The 18,883-nt window shown below is 43.3% G+C and overlaps 2 protein-coding genes across 5 annotated transcripts in view; one reads left to right on the plus strand and one right to left on the minus strand.

Moving 5' to 3' along the window:
- The first annotated feature begins 1,258 nt into the window (after window positions 1-1,258).
- Window positions 1,259-13,841, plus strand: YARS2 (tyrosyl-tRNA synthetase 2). Its single transcript, XM_053405747.1, has 5 exons — window positions 1,259-2,086; window positions 10,877-11,044; window positions 12,439-12,594; window positions 12,799-12,969; window positions 13,383-13,841. Exons 1-5 carry the CDS (start codon window positions 1,290-1,292, stop codon window positions 13,561-13,563), a joined length of 1,473 nt encoding a protein of 490 aa, XP_053261722.1. The 5' UTR covers window positions 1,259-1,289; the 3' UTR covers window positions 13,564-13,841.
- A 3,757-nt stretch (window positions 13,842-17,598) lies between these two features.
- Window positions 17,599-18,883, minus strand: part of DNM1L (dynamin 1 like) — a 39,049-nt gene continuing 37,764 nt past the window's right edge. For all 4 annotated transcript variants that reach the window (XM_053404774.1, XM_053404777.1, XM_053404775.1 and 1 more), the window contains one exon: window positions 17,599-18,778. In XM_053404774.1, coding sequence (XP_053260749.1) covers window positions 18,722-18,778 — 57 coding nt within the window. In that variant the 3' untranslated portion in view covers window positions 17,599-18,721. The remainder of the gene's footprint in view (window positions 18,779-18,883) is intronic.

Here is an 18,883-nt window from a genome sequence, read left to right on the forward strand (position 1 = left end):
CATCTGTTTAGCTTAAATGGTGGCTTTCTGACCATAGGAGATCATTTCTGCTGTGAAATAAGTAGCAGTATGCTGTTTCTGTCCTACTACTCCACTGGTTATACATCTTATAATGAATGTTTGCGTTTATTCATCTTTCCTATTAGATAGATCTCTGAGCTGTGCATGTTTCCAGGAACTGGTAAAATGCTCCTGTTTCCATTTTGTTTAATACATGAACCAAAAATGCCCAATTATGGCTCATGTCACAAAGGAATGTGGAATGCCTCACCCTACGTATGATTGGCTGCCCTCTGTACCACTGTTTTTTCATTAACTAGATTCTCAGAATTAAATCAATTTTGAAATTTGGCTTCCTCCCAAGTAAGCATGCATAAGATTCCATTTTACTTTTTCAGAAAATTTGTTGGTATTCCTGCTGATTCAATTGGTTATTTTAGCTATTGCTCTGTAGTTGGATTACTGCTTTTATTGTTGTTTGCCATTTGTATTCATTTTGATATTTCTAGTTGTGCAAGATGTCTTCAGTGTGTCCAAGAAAGGCAGAATGTTTTGGGTTTTTTCCTAGGCAATAAGGCTATAGTCTGGAAACTACTGTACTTACCTTGGGAGTAACCCCCACTAAATTCAGTACTTCTAATTTGGATTATAAAGCAATTAAAGAGCAGTCGCTGCTGCTATTTCTGCCCTTCTTGTTATGCTAATTTAACTCCTAAAGAAAGACAATTACTTTCCATGCTTGATCTTGACTGAAACCGATTCAGTAACATTTAATTGCTCAGATATTCTAGTCCAGTAGTTCCTCCCTGGAACTTTCCTTTGGAAAAATTAAAACATACTGTTTGTACAGGCAGTTTATTTCCCACTCCACTTTATTTAATGATATACCCCCAATTGTGCGTTTAATAATTTAGGTCGGAGCAAGGGATATCCAAGCACACTTCATTGCTTAAATACGTTTGTTTTTTGGGAATTGCTGAACATTAACGAAAACTTCGTGGGGAGGGGGGAGCAAGTTCTGCTTTAATGTCCAGAACAGGCAAAGAAGGCAATTCTTTAAAAAAAATCGGTATGTGTTTTTATTATTATTTAAAAACCATATATTCCTTATTCGACGAAATGAGCAAGGAGCCTGGTCAATAACTAATGCCACAAAGACGTCGGCGGCGGACGCCAAAGCTCCCCTCTAAGCGGCCCCATGAGGGCAGAAGGCGGAACGCTTCGACCCCGCCCCCTCCTCCCAGCATGCTCTGCGCCATGTGCGCGGGCACCCCCTTCCGTTAGCTAAGATGGCGGCGCCCGCGCTACGAGCCGGCCACCGTTGGCTTTTCGGCCTGAGGGTCGCTTCGCCCCGGCTCCAGGCGCCTGGCGGACGGCGGCAGTCCCACGACCAGCGGCCGCGGGCTCCGGCCAAGGGTATCTTAGCGGCTCAGCTCGAGCGGGGCCTGTTCCAGGAGATTTTCCCTCCCCAGGCCGCCGAGGAGCAGCTCCCCGGGTTGTTGGAGGCGGGCCGCCTTCCCGTCACGGCCTACTGCGGCTTCGACCCGACGGCCGACTCGCTGCACGTCGGGCACCTGCTGGCGGTGCTGGGCCTGCTGCACTTCCAGCGCGCGGGCCACGACGTGGTGGCCTTGGTGGGCGGCGCCACGGCGCGCCTGGGAGACCCCAGCGGCCGCGCGGAGGAGCGCGAGGTCCTCCCCGAGGAGCGCGCGCGGGAAAACGCGGCCTCCCTCCGCCGCGGGCTCCAGAGGCTCTTCGACAACCACCGCGAGCTCTTCTGGAGCGGGGAAGCGACTCGCCTGGGCCGCGCCGCCGTGCTGGACAACGCCAGCTGGCTGGAGCGCGAGTCCGTGGTGGGGTTCCTGTGCGCCGTCGGGGGCCACCTGCGCATGGGGACGATGCTGAGCAGGCAGAGCTGCAAGGCCCGCCTGAGCAGCCCCGGCGGCATGGGGCTGGCCGAGTTCCTGTACCCGGCGCTGCAGGCCTACGACTTCCTGCACCTGCACCGACACCACGGCTGCCGCATCCAACTGGGAGGAGCGGACCAGATGGGCAACATCATGTCCGGACACGACCTCGTCTCCAAGTACGAGATAAAGGGTGGTGGGGGAGGCCTGCATTTGGAGTGTGCTCACCCCACGCTTAAGCTGGGGTAGCTGGATGGGGGGGGAGGTTATTGCGGAGCAGTAGCTTGCATAGGTAATCAGTAGCGACAGGTGCGTTGCAAGCGAAAAGGCATGGGATGGGGAGGGCAGAGGGAACGCAAGCAGACAAAGTCAGAGATCCGTTCTCAACAAATAGTTGTGCATGTAGGGGCCAGCTGAAATTGGAGCAGTTAAGAACCTAAGAAGAGCCTGCTGGATCAGGCCAGCAAGCCCCCTCTTGTCTTGCATCCTGTTCTCAATAGTGGCCAACTAGATACCTGTGGGAAGTTCAGGGGCAAGAGGATCCTGATTGAGCTGATCTTTTAGCAGAGCTGATGAAATGGGCCTGGGTCTTGGAGCTACTCTTAAGCTAAACTTGAAGGAATTGTCTTGCCTTCCACCTCTTCTTCTGCTGCAGCCTGATGGAACAGCTGCTGCTGAGGGGCACAGTTGGGAGCCCCTGTTGAGAGCTGACTCATTTTTTCATGTGTAATCTTTATTTTACAAAAATGTTCATACACTGAGCCAATAATAATAAACCTTAAAGATGAGCCAATCTGCTCACAGTTCACTTAGATATAGAAATATGAGAGCATTTTTTGGAAGCATTTCTTACCATTTTTCAAATTGGAAATTTGAGGGGATGGACAACTCTAGTCTACTCCTTTGAAATAACAAGCTCCTCAGAGTAGGAGCAATCTCTGGAGCAATTACATAGACAGAAGCATAATAATTGTAATATGATTTCTGTGTAATATAAACATGTACAACTTGAATCCAGAGATGGGGTTTTGTTGTTTTCTGGTATTTGATATGAGGTCAGGAGAAGAAACTAGCAGTATTGCCTAAAGTAACTATACAGTAGGATTGCGTCTTAGGTTTTTTGCGGGAGGTAGCATGTAAAGCTGAAATTGCATATAGTCAAAACAACCCCCAGAACTGTCCCTGTGTGGGCAATTTTATCTTCCAGACTCAGTGTGAGATCTCTTAGGGCCAGGGTGACGGCCTGCAGAGCCCATGCAAGAGTCTCCCAGAGCCCAGTAAGTGAGACAGAGAGCTTAGCGTATTTTGCACTCCATAAGATGCACCTAGTTTTTAGAGGGGGAATGCAAGAAAAAAATACTATTTAAAGGGAGCGCTGAGCAGAGCCTGTATACATCCCAGGCTCTGCTCAGCACTCTCTTTCACGAGGAGCAGTCTTTTCCCCGAGGAGGGAGAAGGGCAGCCTGTCACTGACATGCTGCCCTTCTCCCTTCTCAGGGAAAAGCCCCCAAGAGCCGTACACAAGCTCCGCGTGGCTCTTTAAAGCAAGCGCGGCTCTTGGGGGCTTTTCCGGGTGGTGGGGGAAGGGACAGAGGGGCTAAGCCAGAAGCTAGAAAAGCAAGAGGGAGCGCTGCACAGCGATCCCTCTCACTGTTCTGGCTTCTGGGATAGCCGCACAGCCTACATTCGCTCCATAAGACGCACACACATTTCCCCTTACTTTTTAGGAGGGAAAAAGTGCGCCTTACAGAGCGAAAAATATGGTAAAAGCTCTTCCCATGCCAAAGAGTTCTTAAACTCTCTGCCTTGCATACGTTTAATTTGTGCAGTTGCAGCTGGCTGGCTGTATAGCTGAGATGGAATCCATAAAAGTTGTGGGCCTACTGTGGGCCCGCCCTGCACTGGTATAGGTATGTTTGGCACTTCAGCATACAGTAAGCTGCTGCTCCATCACTAGCACTAGATATATTGATAATTAGTTTTTGAATAACACTAAGGCATTTCTACCTTTAAAATTAATAAATATGAGAAACCGTGCATGTTATGTTAAGTTCCCATGGTGACATCTTTTATGGAAGTGTTACATCTCTTACTCAGCAGGTAGAGCACACACCCTACCCACAGAAGGTCCCATCATTGGTTCTCTCAACACTAGGGCTCTCCCAGTTTGTTTTGGGCCCCACTCATCAAGCAGGCCACACGCTGGATCTGATCTTTGGGGCTGGCATAGATGTGATCATGCTCCCCGCTGTGGAAGTGCCATGGTCTGATCACTACGCTCTGAAAGCCAAGATTGACTTCCCGCTCCTCCCCGGCTCGGGTGGCAAACCTATTTGGGCTCGTCCGCGAGAACTGATGGATCCTGATAGATTCCGACAAGCCTTGCGGAACCCTGCTCCTCCTGGCGACTCATTAGATGACCTTGTTGAGGACTGGAATAACCGGCTCTTGGCAGCCATTGATGAGATCGCGCCTAAGCGCCCTCTGTGACCCCGTCAAAACCGGGCCCCTTGGTTTACTGAGGAGCTCCGGAAAATGAAGCAGGATCTCAGACGGCTAGAGCGAGTATGGCGACGGACTCGTGATGGAGCCTCAAGAACATCTTATAGGACGCTTATGAAAACCTATGAGATGGCTATGAAAGCTGCTAAGAAATCTTACTTTGCAGCTTCCATTGCATCCGCTAGCTCTCGCCCGGTACAACTTTTTAGAATAATTAGATCAATAACGTCCTTAGGAGGACAACCAAATTTAAGCACAAATTCAACCCACAGCTGTGAGGCATTTGCGAGCTTTTTTGCGGAGAAAGTCCTGTTGCTCCGCTGTGACCTCCCTGCCAATTTAGATACAGTGACTGAACTGGAGGCCCCTCGACTGACTTCAGGTCCAGTGTTGGTCCATTTCGATCGAATACTCCCTGCTGATGTGGATAGATTCCTCCAAGTTGTTTTTTTTAAAATAATAATATTTTATTATATTATATTAAGTTTAACAATAAGGAAAGACATCACCAAACAAAGGACAATAAACGCACAAAACCAAGATTTCACAATACATAAAATACATAAAATACAAACATTTAACCTAAAAAAGAAAAAAAAGAAAAGAGGAAAAAAAACACCAGTCAACACACAAAAGTAAAATAAGAAAAAACACAAATCACTCTTTTCTAATTATTCAACATTGATTAACTTATTTTCCTGACTTCCTCACGTCTCCCTTTTTTGTATCCCTTTTGACAGTTGGTTCAGCAAATTCATATCCTACCACTTTGTCCTTAAGTATCCTACCTCCCAAATTTATAATTTCAAACTTTTACTCTCGTCACTAAAACCCCTTCATTTCATTTCAATGCCATCAGCATTCATACATTTTACACTGCTTCTGTAAATAAAATTTAAATTTCCTCCAATCTTCTTCCACCAACTCTTCTCCCTGGTCTCGGATTCTGCCAGTCATCTCAGCCATTTCCATATAGTCGATTACTTGCATCTGCCATTCTTCCAAGGTGGGTAGTTCTTGTGTCTTCCAATGCTTTGCAATGAGTATTCTTGCTGCTGCTGTAGCATACATAAAAAAAGTTCTATCCTTCTTTGGCACCAATTGGCCAACTATGCCCAGGAGAAAGGCCTCTGGTTTCTTCACAAAAGTGTATTTGAATATCTTTTTCAATTCATTATAAACCATCTCCCAGAAAGCCTTGATCCTCGGGCACGTCCACCAAAGGTGAAAGAATGTGCCTTCAATTTCTTTACATTTCCAACATTTATTATCGGGCAAATGGTAAATTTTTGCAAGCTTGACTGGGGTCATGTACCACCTGTACGTCATTTTCATAATATTCTCTCTTAAGGCATTACATGCCGTAAATTTAATCCCAGTGGTCCACAACTGCTCCCAGTCAGCAAACATAATATTGTGTCCTATATTTTGTGCCCATTTAATCATGGCAGATTTTACCGTTTCATCCTCAGTACTCCATTTCAACAGCAAATTATACATTCTTGATAATATCTTAGCATTGGGTTCTAGCAATTCTGTTTCCAACTTTGATTTTTCCACCTGGAAACCAATTTTTCTGTCTTGATTATAAACCTCTCTTATTTGAAAATAATGTAACCAGTCTCGCACCTTCCCTTTAAGCTTCTCATAACTCTGCAATTTCAGCTTGTCACCTTCCTGTTCCAAAATTTCACAATACTTTGGCCATTTAGCCTCCATATTAAGTTTTTTCATAGCTTTCGCTTCCATAGGTGATAACCACCTTGGAGTTTTATTCTCCAAAAAATCTTTATATCTTATCCAGACATTAAATAGTGCTTTCCTGACAATATGGTTTTTGAATGCTTTATGCGCTTTAACCTTACCATACCACAAATATGCATGCCACCCGAATACATTATCATAGCCTTCAATATCTAGAATGTCAGTGTTCTCAAGAAGTAGCCATTCCTTCAACCAGCAAAAAGCTGCTGATTCATAGTAAAGTCTAAGGTCCGGCAGGGCAAACCCCCCTAGATTCCTCCAAGTTGGCAGGCCCACCACCTGCCTCCTTGATCTGTGCCTGTCTTGGCTGATTAGGGAGTGTCCAGATGTTGCGCAGACCCCCCTGGTTGAAATTATCAATTTGTCCCTTGACACGGGGACATTCCCAGGGGAACTGAAGGAAGCAGTGGTATGCCCACTCTTAAAGAAAACTTTATTAGATCCCTTAGACCTATCCAATTACCGCCCAGTTTCAAATCTTCCATATCTGGGTAAGGGAGAGCGGTTGCTGAACAGCTTGGTAGGTTTCTGGAGGAAACATCGGCTTTAGATCCATTTCAGTCTGGTTTTCGTCCTGGTTTTGGGACCGAGGCGGCTCTGGTTGCCTTAACAGACGATCTCCGTAGACAGCTGGATCAAGGCGGGTCAGGACTGGTGATCCTTTTAGATTTGTCAGCAGCCTTTGACATGGTCGATCATGATCTTCTGGACCACCGCCTCACAGACGTGGGGATACAGGGCATAGCCCGTAACTGGCTGTGCTCTTTTATCTCTGGTCGGGTACAGAGGGTGGCACTAGGGAGGGAAATGTTGCGCCACTCCTTGGTGTGTGGAGTGCCGCAGGGCGCAATCCTCTCCCCAATGCTTTTTAACATCTTTATGCACCCCCTTGCCCAGATTATCCGGAGCTTTGGGCTAGGTTGTCACCAATATGCTGATGACACTCAGCTCTATCTGCTGATGGATGGCCACATCGACTCGGCCCCGAACACACTGACCAGATGCTTAGAAGCTGTGGCTGGATGGTTTCGTGGGAGCCGATTGAAACTAAATCCTTCGAAGACAGAGGTCCTATGGCTGGGTCAGGATGGCATGGGGATGAGGGACCAACTCCCTTCTCTTGCGGGGGCCCAATTAGTGCCATTGCCTTCCGTTAAGAGTTTGGGTGTAATCCTTGACGCCTCCCTTTCCATGGAGGCGCAAGTTACAGCAACAGCCAAGGCGACATTTTTCCACCTTCGCCGCATCAAGCAGTTGGTCCCTTACCTTTCCCGCCCCGACCTGGCCACAGTGATCCATGCGACGGTCATTTCCAGGCTTGACTACTGTAATTCGCTCTACGCGGGGCTGCCCTTGAAGCTGTCCCAGAAACTCCAGCGGGTGCAGAATGCTGCAGCGAGGCTCCTCACAGGGTCTCTGCCATGGGAGCATATTCACCCAGTGCTTTTCAAGCTGCACTGGCTCCCGGTGGAGTACAGGATCAGATTTAAGGTGCTGCTTTTGACCTTTAAAGCCCTTCACGGCCTAGGGCCTTCGTGCCTACGGGACCGCCTCTCCTGGTATGCCCCACGGAGAGCCTCAAGGTCCATAAATAGCAACACCCTAGTGGTCCCGGGCCCTAAGGAAGTTAGATTGGCTTCAACCAGAGCCAGGGCATTTTCAACTCTGGCTCCAGTCTGGTGGAACACTCTGCCTCATGAGACCAGGGCCCCTGCAGGATCTGATTTCTTTCCGCAGGGCCTGTAAGACAGAGTTGTTCCGCCTGGCCTTTGGCTTTGAGCCAATTTGATTCCCTCCCTCTCTTTCTTTTTTCTTTTCCTTCTCCTGCGATGAGGCTACATTTTAATATTTTAATGTTTCAATATTTTAATGTTGTATTTTTAATTTTTTTTTTAAGTTGTAATCATTTAAATTGTTTTTATTATTGCTTGTAAGCCGCTCTGAGCCCGGCCTTGGCTGGGGAGGGCGGGGTATAAATAAAAATTATTATTATTATTATTATTACTACTACTACTACTACTACTACTACTACTACTACTACTTCTAGTTAGAAAACTATTGGGTAACTGTGCTTGAAAAGGTTACATGCTTCTAATCAGAATAGATGAATGGACCAGTGGTCTAACATAAGGTAGATTCATATTTTTATATTCCTTCTTTTCATTCATTTTTTGTTGTGAGCTGTTTGGAGACCTATGCACAATAAGTGGATAGCAAGTCTAATAAATACTATCCACCTTTCCCTAATGCTCTGTGCTGCGTTAACACTTCTCAGGAAGTGGGCTAGACTAGAATCACAGCCTAAGACTGACACCCCAAGATTTTACTGGCATGGTTTTTAGATTTGATCTACACTAACAAAGGGGGGATAGGAGTCCTTGAGTGCACACAACTATTCCCATATTCAATGCAGATAAGTATTGTTCTGATTATAGGATACCAGTGTACAGAATGCAGGTGTGATACAGCTTCTGGCCAGAGGTTTTCCATATGCATGTAGTTAAGCTTAGAGGAAGTCTCAAAGATCGATAATGTACTGTGAGGTAAGAGGCAGGTAGAAGTGAGGAGCAATTAAGATGAGGCTAGCCTCCGGTGTAGATAATGACATCAGAGCTGATACTATAGGATACAAATTTGTTCTAATTACTTCATTGCATTTCAACATCACTCCTGAATACATACAGAAAATTTATAACACCAGTGCTGGTAGCAACACAAACAAACAGCATACCCCCCCTCCAACCAGCATCTTCCTACCCCACTGGCATAGAACTTGGTACACATCCCATCCAAGTTGAAGCCCACCCATGCAGAAGCTTAGTTAGAGCAGATCATGGGTTAATCATATCCTTACTATTGAAGCAGTTTCTGTAACAGTCGACTGGTTGGGTTTTATCAGTGGTGGTATAAGCTTATATTTACAAAGGGCGTGACTGGGATGACTTGGCACCCTGGAAATGAAAGCATTGTTGTAGGGCTGTCTTGCAAAAGAAGGATGTAACTTATTTTGCAAGAATGTAAGGTTATATTGCAAAGGAAGCTGTTGCTATGTTGATCTGTTTCAGCACCTAAAAAACAAATTAATGAAGGTGTGAAATTTTGTGGACTAGAATACACTTCATAGAATCCCAGAAACATAGGAAGTTGTCTTATATAGAGTCAGACCATTGGTCCATCTAGCTCAGTAGTGTCTGTACTGACTGGCAGTGACTCTCCAGGGTTTCAGATGGCACAATCTCAGCTCTGCCTAGAGGTACTGGAATTGGACCTGGGACCTTATGCATGTAAAGCTGATGTTCCACCACTGAGCTACAGCCTTTCTCATTAGATGCTTGGTGCTATCCTTAGCTGGGAGGGGTGTGGGTGAGTGTTGTAGAGAGACACACATACCAGGATGGGTAGAGCATAGTACATAAAGAAGGAAATCACCTGAAGGTCATGCAATATAATTTATATCATTGAATGCAAAAAACGGGATGTCATATCCAGTGCATAGGTAAAACTGCAACTGACCTACGCACACATTTTGGAAATCTTAAATCAGCAATTTTGACACACAAGTGAAGTAATCTGTTGCTAAACACTTTAAATATGAGAACCACAGCCTGTCAGTCTTATGTGTCATTGCTATGGAGAAGCCAACAGTTCCAACAATGTTATTAAAAAAGGGAGAACTTCTGGATGTATATGGTGGACATAATAACATCACATGGCCTCAGTCTGGAGGACTGTACCAGCATCGCTTAGCTTCCACCCAAAAAAGAAAAAGGTTGATTATCTTGAAAAGTCACCCGATGGATGCTTGATATCATTATGCAGTAGACTGGCCAATCTAATTTATTTAATTTTCCCTTTAGTATCAGCTTTTTATGGCCAGTGCTTGTTTAAAGTATTTCTTGGAGGCAGTCTAACATTCAAGGCCTAGAGGTATTAAATGAACTAGTAAACCAAAATATCATATAACTTGTTGTTGTTTAGTCATTTAGTCGTGTCCAACTCTTCGTGACCCCATGGACCAGAGCACGCCAGGCAATCCTTTCTTCCACTGCCTCCCGCAGTTTGTTCAAACTCATGCTGGTAGCTTCGAGAACACTATCCAACCATCTCGTCCTCTGTCCTCTTCTCCTTGTGCCCTCCATCTTTCCCAACATCAGGGTCTTTTCCAATGAGTCTTCTCTTCTCATGAGGTGGCCAAAGTATTGGAGCCTCAGCTTCAGGATCTGTCCTTCCAGTGAGCACTCAGGGCTGACTTCCTTAAGAATGGATAAGTTTGAACTTCTTGCAGTCCATGGGACTCTTAAGAGTCTCCTCCAGCACCATAATTCAAAAGCATCAATTCTTCGGCGATCAGCCTTCTTTATGGTCCAGCTTTCACTTCCATACATCACTACTGGATCATATAACTTAGGTCTGAGTAATACGTGTGCCATTACTAGTTCCTTCAAGAGGGGGCATGTATCTGCACATGACATGTTGGGGCTCTTGGCTGTCAAGAGCTCTAAAAGAACTGGGCATAAAGAGGCAAGTGATTGATGGGAGAGGAGAGTTCATTGTGTAAGCAGATCAACAGATTTTTGACAGGTAGCTGAAGGCAATAGGGTTGCCTTCTGTTGTAGAAATGTTTGTAGGTCTTGAAATTAAATGTGTACCGTGTTCTGTTGACAAGTAACATAACTTAAGTATTGTAATCTGTTTCCTATTAGGGTGACAGGCGAAGATGTATTTGGAATAACGGTGCCTCTTATTACAAGTACCACTGGAGATAAGTTGGGGAAATCTGCTGGCAATGCAGTTTGGCTAAACAGAAATAGGACCTCTCCCTTTGAGTTATATCAGTACTTTGTCAGACAGCCAGATAGCGCTGTTAAAAGGCAAGTACGTTTCTTATCGATCTATGTGAATTACTGTTCTAGAACAAAATGACTGCTTTGCTAGTGTGTTGTAGTGGTTAGCATCAGATGAAAAATGGGAAAGCTCAGGCTCAAAGCCACACCAAATCATCTTAGGCCAGTCACACACTCACCTAATCTACTTTCCAGGATTGTCATGACTCAAATGGGGGTAAAAACTATGTATGCCATATTGAGTTCCTTTGGCAAGAGGTGGGTCATAAATTAAAATTTAGAATATATATGCAAAAGGGTCCAATCTAGCCCAAGCTAAAAATAACTAATGCAGCACTCAGAATGTGTCCAAGGTTTTTAGATGTTTGTTAGCAAAAAAATGTTATTAACCTTGCATAAACAATAATGTATTATCTGCTTTCCATCAGTGTTAGAAACTGAGATATGAAGGCTAGGAGCTAAATGGCACCTTGCACCTAGGTTATGGGTGCAATAATGGAATGTCTAGGCATGCTTTTTTATAACAAGAATACAAAGCTGAAAATGAACCGTAGCTAAAATATTATGTTCATTTTTCACATGGGCTAGTCCTTCCCCTGCCCACCCCCTAACATTCTTAAGAGGATTCCTTCTCCAGTCTTCGGAGAGTAGCTGGAAGTGGTGATGCAGAAAAAGGCCATCCTTTCCTTCTACTCTGCAGTTTTAATCCAAAATCTTAGGCACAGTACTGCTCCCAGAGCTCAGAAACTGCTCATACTAATGAAATTCTCTGTCTCAAAAGGTGCCTAGAACAATGGGAGTTTTGAACACTGTGAATTGTATTATAAAACCTGCATATGATGTTCTTTAACGTTTTTATTAAGTCCCAAAATACTCTGAGGTTCTGCTACATCTTTGACCACCTCTGATTTTACGGTGCAGAGGGCTCGTGCTATTGTACTGGTGCAAGAAATAGTCTTGTCATATCCTAAGCACATATTGTTACTGTAAAAACAATACAAAGTTACTCTTTAAAATACCACAAGACTTTTATTGGTTTTGCAAAAACTAGACTGACAGACACCCCTCTGTATATTGTTCAGAAGACCTAGATTCAGTATTTTCAGTTTTAAAAAAGCAAGCATAAAAATGCATTTTTGTTTTTACGCGGTCATTAACAAGATTGTGCTACTTCTTTAAAATTTTAAAAATTTACGGAATCTAAAGCATGGATTGGGGGGCTGAAATTAGTGTAGATCTGCATTGTCTGTTACAGAAGCAAAATGTAGCTCTGAAGGCAGTCTTGTATAGGGAAATTTTTAATGTTCAATGTTGTATCATGTTTTAATTTGTTAGACGCCACCCAGAGTGGCTGGGGTAACCCAGTCAGATGGGGGGGCATATAAACAATAAATGATAATGGTAGCTATTTTCCCTTTAAGGTATCTGAAGCTTTTCACTTTCCTCCCTCTTCCGGAAATCCAACACATTATGGAAATGCATGCTAAAGAGCCTGAGAAGTGGGGGCCCCAGAAACGGCTTGCTGCTGAAGTAACTAAGCTTGTTCATGGGAAAGCAGGTCTGGAATCTGCTAAGAGGTAAAGGAAGACTTAGGCTGTTAATATGTTTATTTTTGGACCAAAATGTTAATGGAAACGCAAACAGGAAATTTCAGCTTTGCAAAGATGCAGAATTTACAGAGGAGTCTTCTAAATTCCTAACATTGATAAAAGCTACTTTTGCAAGTCTTGGTCATAATGTAAATATTGATGAGTACTCTTTTTATGTTTTTTAAAAACCAGGTGCACAAGGGCCCTTTATTACAGTGACATAGCAGCACTAGAGACCATGTCCGACCAAGAGCTTCAAGAACTCTTCAGGGAAGCACCATATATTGAGTTGATGCTTGAACCTGGAACAACAGTACTTGATTTGTGTCGGAAAGCGAATGCTATTGTAGATGGACCAAGGGGGTAAGTTAATATTTACATATTCTGTGGCATTAATTCTGTAGCTGCTTAGTCTAGAAACAAGCTTCAAGCTGTTTCTACTTAGTAGGCAGCCTCATTGTGTGAGACAGCCTTCCTGGTGAGGCTCTTACCTGACCTCCCTCTGGCCAAATTGCCACTGGGTACCATGACCAGAGAGGGTGGTAGTACATACCTGATGGAAGATCCAATATGGTACTTCTGCTGCTGCCACCTCCTCTTCCCCTCTCCTGTCACAGTATGCAGCAGGAGTTCAACTGTCTGCTATTGCCTGTATGTCTGTGGCTGAGTGAGTTTCTACCCTAATTTGTCATCACTGACAGGTTATTATAACTTTAAACAGTTGTAAGGTGGTCTAGCTCTAGCCGTGTCATTGACTGTACAATTTTTTTTTCAAGGTATCGTGACATAACAAGTGGTGGAGTTTCTATAAATCACATTAAAATAACTGATCCCGATGCTGTTCTTGTTCTTGGACAACATATCCTCAATAATGGCTTGTCACTCCTTAGAATTGGAAAAAGAAATTACTATGTTGTGAAATGGCTTCAGTTGTCACACGAAGAACAAAAGTGCTGAGGTTCTTTTCAAGTATGTTATGAGTGCATTTTACTTCATGGACTGAGAACACACACCAAACAACTCGCAAGAACTGTGGTGTGAATTGCCTTTTCTCACTGTGTGAGACTCGGTATCGTCTAGAAATTGGATGGCATCTTAATTCATACTTAAATCATGAAACGAGGAGGAACTCTATGGTACAATGCAGAGTCTATCCAAAGAATGGAACTGTTGAAATACGTTATCGTAAGTATTGGTTATAAGACGTTTGTCTACAATAAAGATAACCAAATTAATCCTGAAAGTTATTATTACTTGCATTTTTAGTGTGTTAAGGATGTGAATGGTAGTAAATGTGACATAAGAACCCATTTCTGTTTGAAGTAGTGACAAGCCAGGCAGCTAGATCCCGAGCCCACAGATAACCTAATTTTAATTGTTTTTAATGGGTTTTAACTTTTTAAAACCAAGTTATTTTATCAACTATCTTATGTTCTGGAAGCTGGAGGACAGAAGAGTATGGCACTGTAATGCCAACAGCAATTAGGTTTTAATAAGGCATAAGAATCCATTTTTTATCCTAAACAATATAGTGCTTGCTTCATTACTCAGTTGAACTTTCTGCTTTGTATTCAAGCTGTTTTTGAGCAAAACATGGGCTGGCGTCAATGCCTTGAGGTTGCTCTACGATGAATGTATATGGAGATTATGCTCCCATGTAGCAGGTATTGGAGTGTGGGATTTGTAACTCAGGGTGTAATTTATATTTCTATGGATAGTACAGATGTCCAGCAGATCTAAAAGCTGTTCTTACAACATGCAGATTGGACTAGATGACCCTCACAGTTCCTTCCAACTCTGCAGTTCTACAATTCCCAGCTAATAGGGAGTTATGTTTTAAACAAAGTATAGTTAATGTAGGTCTACTGCCTCAGGGTTACAGTATGTATACCCTGTGAACAGTTGGGCCTCTGATCCAATAGTGGTTTTGTCCAGTGTGCCATAGTAGGTAGAAGCTCGCTATCTCAAAAATAACATAGTGACCTAGTGTTTACCCCTTACCCATTAGCAACTGTCTCAGCAAGTTAAGTTAAAAACTGACCATACTTTAAAATGCGGTTTATTGATGTAAAACTGTCGTTTCTACACAATCAGCTTTATTTACAAAAGTAACTACATACATTTGGTACTGATGCTGGATAAACTACCCTTCAGTAGGTAAATGTTCTTTCAATTCGTTTATGCATTTTCAATTCTGAGTTGGACTAGACAGTGATTTTTTAAAATACGTACAGCTGTGTAGTTCCATTGCCTTAGATACAGAAGCCTAAAAGGCAGGATGAAAATCACTCTAAATGCAGTCACACCCACACCCCGATGACTCAAAGTGCATAATATAGTACATAGCATGCTAGCCTTGTAGAAACGTGGTTTGTTCAATCCTGTGCAAGCAATACTGAAAGTGCTAGTACAGCAGTGGCATTAGTAGCTGCTATTTTAAATATATTCACAGCTGCTGATATTACTTGAAACTATGTGAGATTGAAATGGTCTATTTGAAAACTTCATGGCAGTATGAAGAGATTTTCTAGTGAAGACTGGCTCGCCCTTTAAAACCTTAGTGATCACAATTCACATGGAGCAAGGCTGGGGAACTTTTTGGTCCCCAAAGCTGCATTTCATTTTGTCTCTCTGGGAGCTACGTGCCACATGTGGCTATGGTGACCCCTGCAAACGTAACACAGTCCTGCACCCCCCAAAAAAAAATATTGCTGAAGGAATGTGTGATGTTGGAGAATGTGGGTTAAGCTTCCATCAAGAACATCACTCTGCAATAGTCAGCTTTGACAAACACTGTTGGAGTCAGTAGAAAGAATTTGTGTGGCTTGTGGGCTGGCAGTTCCCCGCTCCTTGTGTAGTTTAGTATTTTTTAGGGCAAGATTCCCTTTAGGAATTCTTTCAGAGGGTAGTAATCCACCGATGATCTATATACTCAGCATTGTGTTGAACATTAGCATGTGCTTCAGAATCCATGGTTATCACAGAAATGTCGTAAACTGAAACAACCTTTTTAGCCTCAATATTAAGTTTCCACCATAAGAATTAATTCCCCACGTCTGTACCACCCTGAAATCTGATGAGGAGCAGTAAGGTTATAAATAATAAATAAATAAGCAATATATTAATGTGAGGAACCTTATACTGGCTGAAGGCTGTATCCTGATGTCTACATGCCAGTGATGAATACAGCAAATGGGGGCAGAGCAACCAATGTAATTATAAATTTTAGTTTTTTACAGTAATTTCTACATATGTCCCCTCTATCCTTCATCCAGGCAACCAAGAGCAATATCAGAATTCAAGGACCCATTCCAGCTATGCAAAAATGTTCAGGGTGCAAAGCCAGTGACCAGTGTGGCTTGGGAAAGAATTAAGAAGGTCACATAAGGGGGCCTAGGCTGAGGTTCACCATACATGGTAACTATTTGCACATTACTGTACCTCTGATATCGAGCAAGCAAGGATATATGTTGAATCCCACTTCCATGGGACAGTGCTCATTGGTTTCACCAGGACGTGTTTTAATGTGCCTGGCAAAATCAATACCTTTTAAAACAGTGTATGAGACAGGCTAAATTAGAACTCATAGTAATTTGACATCTACTCAGAATTAATTCTTATGCTCTAAAGGCCTTTAACCATTGCAGGTCAACAACCTTGTTAATTTATACCAGATGTTGCTGAACTACAACACCCACTGGTCCTAGCAAGCACAGCCAGGGATGGTGAATGTTGTAGCAAGTAACATCTAGTGGAACAAAGGTCCCCACACCTGATATTTACTATCACTGGATTTAAAAATAAATAACTTCCAGAAGTCACTATTTATTTTTCACCTTTACAGGTTAATTCTTTAGTGAAACATGATCACATCAGTCGAGTGTTCTTGTTTCCTGCCCTAAATTACTTTAGCCCATTCTTCCTGCTAACTAGCATGACACCCTCCCCTCCCCCTCCCCCCACCAGTCAACAGCACTTCATGGGTACTGGGCATCCTTACTCCTCACTGGACTGGTTCCCTCTAGTTAGTCTTACTTTTTGGCTTTCTGCAAGCATAGGGGTTCTCCCTGTTACGAAAAAGGAGCAATGCTGAAGCAAGCACCAGGTGGCTGGAATGGTAAACAGGATGTGGGTGTTATTGGATTATACCGTGGGAACCAGGGACAGTTTGTAAAGTGCTCTGAGAGCCGGATGTTACCTCAGAGCAGCACATGACCCTGTACTGGAAGTACATGGGTGGAGTTTATTCTCTCTCTGCAGTTGGGAAGCAGAGTGTGCAGACATGTTTTCTCTGTACTGGTGAACGACAGGAATAAAGACATGTAAATATATTTCTGTCTGTCTCTTTCCCCCTCCCTGGGAGAGGGGGGGAGGAGTGGTGTGTTCTTTTCACGTTTGAAAAGGATCGCCGAAGAGACCTCCCTTGATCTTGCCGGCAGACGCTGGCAGGGGAGGTCACAAGGATTCAAGCCGGGCACCTGGAGGGTGGCCAAATTCCTAAGAGCTGGAGGCTCTGCTCGCTTGAATTCCGACACTCCCACCCATACTGCCCACTCGGTATGGGGTGGTGCCATTTTGGTTACCTAAGTGACAGCATTCTTGCCTGAAGAACAGAAATAGAGGGAATGAGGTGATTCTACGTTAGCGGGCACTAGGTACAGGTTCACTGAACTTAGTAGGAGGTTAAAATACCCTCATGCCACAGATTTGCCAAAGCATCAGAAGCAATCTTAAAGCATGGTTTTATTTTCAATATGCTTGCTGTATGTGTGATTTTTGAGGAGAGTTCCAAGTGCCTGCACCATTAAAGGCACCATCACAGTTCTGTTTCAATATACTGTAAGGGGAAGAGGATAGAAATAGCATGTTTTCAAACTGCTACTGAACATTTCCACTTATTGTCCAATACCTTTTGTCTCAAGCGTAAGCTGAGTTTACTCTTTTCAGCCTGTTGTGTAAGGACTGAGTGGATAAAATCCTGTACACAATGTGTGAAGGCCAAGGGTTTATTTTTTTTCCACAAGTACACATGTTGAGGAAGGCAATATCTACTTAGGATATGCACCTCACAGCAATCTAAAAACATAGTTATTCCAACGTAACACATATTTTCCTTCCATGCAGGAAAAATGTTGTGTGCGAGCAGGTGTACTGTGCGTTAAACATAAACTTATAAAATCTTCAGGAACTAAAGTGTCATTACTGTTGATTTTGGTGACTATGGCAGACAATCAAGCAAGTTACCACACCAACACCTAAGATGAAAGTAGCTCAAAAACAGTAATGGGTTGGGACCATTGAATTAATCTAAAGGCCAGCTGCTTTTACATCAATATTTTCTGAAGTTTCCTTACTTTTCACAATGATTTAGGAGAAACCTGATCTGCCACAATACCTTTTAATATTGCTGTTTTGTTAGTCTGGAACTCTGTAAGTGGATGGTCCATGGGTTTTGGTCCCAGACATTAGGATTCTTCAAATTCTGATTACTTCTTTGTTGATAACGCTTCTTAGCAGAATCTCCACTTACTCCAGATTTATCTAGCTAAAGGACAAAAATAGCCAATGCATTTTGGAAGTTAGCCAGATATTTCTTTTAAGGTTCTAAAACATGAGGGTACACATTACACAGTTATAAGGCAGTATTTCTACTGTGCTGTTTATCTGTTTGAGACTTTAGAGTGCATGCAATTAAATTCATCTTAAAGAAAATATCGTGGTGTCCTTTCTTCATGGTTGAAAAACCTATATTGCAAAACCAGCTTAAATGGCTACATCACAATACTACACTGTTCATCCTATCCACAGGCAACTCATTTAGCAAGCCAGGCACTGGAATTTTTACATGGTTCTTTCCTTAAGTTCAGTCCAGTCCAAGTCCTCACAGGAGAACAGACCTTGGTCTTTGCACCAGGAAACTAGTAAAGAAAATACATTGATTATATGAGACTTGTTTTGCAAGTACAGCATACTTTTCTGTCCGTAGAAAGCCAAACTGAATTGTCTTTATGTGAGCAGATTTATACATACTGCAGTAAACATAGAAGTTCATAAGTATATATAACGCCTAGCAATTTTCAAGTCATCCATTTCTTCATCCAGCTGGAGAAGCCCTTCACCAAAGGTGTGTCTCTCGAATCTCAGCAATAATATGACTGGCTCGCTGCAAGGCCTAGGACAAGAACAGAAATTGCTGAGATTTATACTTGTCAAGTCACAGGCAGAGATAAACCACAAAAGTAATACAATAAAAATCATTGGGCAATAATTAAGTGAT

Source organism: Podarcis raffonei, chromosome 10 (genome assembly GCF_027172205.1).
Source record: "Podarcis raffonei isolate rPodRaf1 chromosome 10, rPodRaf1.pri, whole genome shotgun sequence".
NCBI classification, from domain to species: Eukaryota; Metazoa; Chordata; class Lepidosauria; order Squamata; family Lacertidae; genus Podarcis; species Podarcis raffonei.

Bases quoted from the DNA above. Each gene is read 5' to 3' on its own strand.
- YARS2 (XM_053405747.1), top strand. From the start codon at position 1,290: ATGGCGGCGCCCGCGCTACGAGCCGGCCACCGTTGGCTTTTCGGCCTG. The intron at 11,045-12,438 runs GCAAGTACGTTT...TTTCCCTTTAAG, and splicing joins CCAGATAGCGCTGTTAAAAG to GTATCTGAAGCTTTTCACTT. The intron at 12,595-12,798 runs GTAAAGGAAGAC...TTTAAAAACCAG, and splicing joins GGTCTGGAATCTGCTAAGAG to GTGCACAAGGGCCCTTTATT.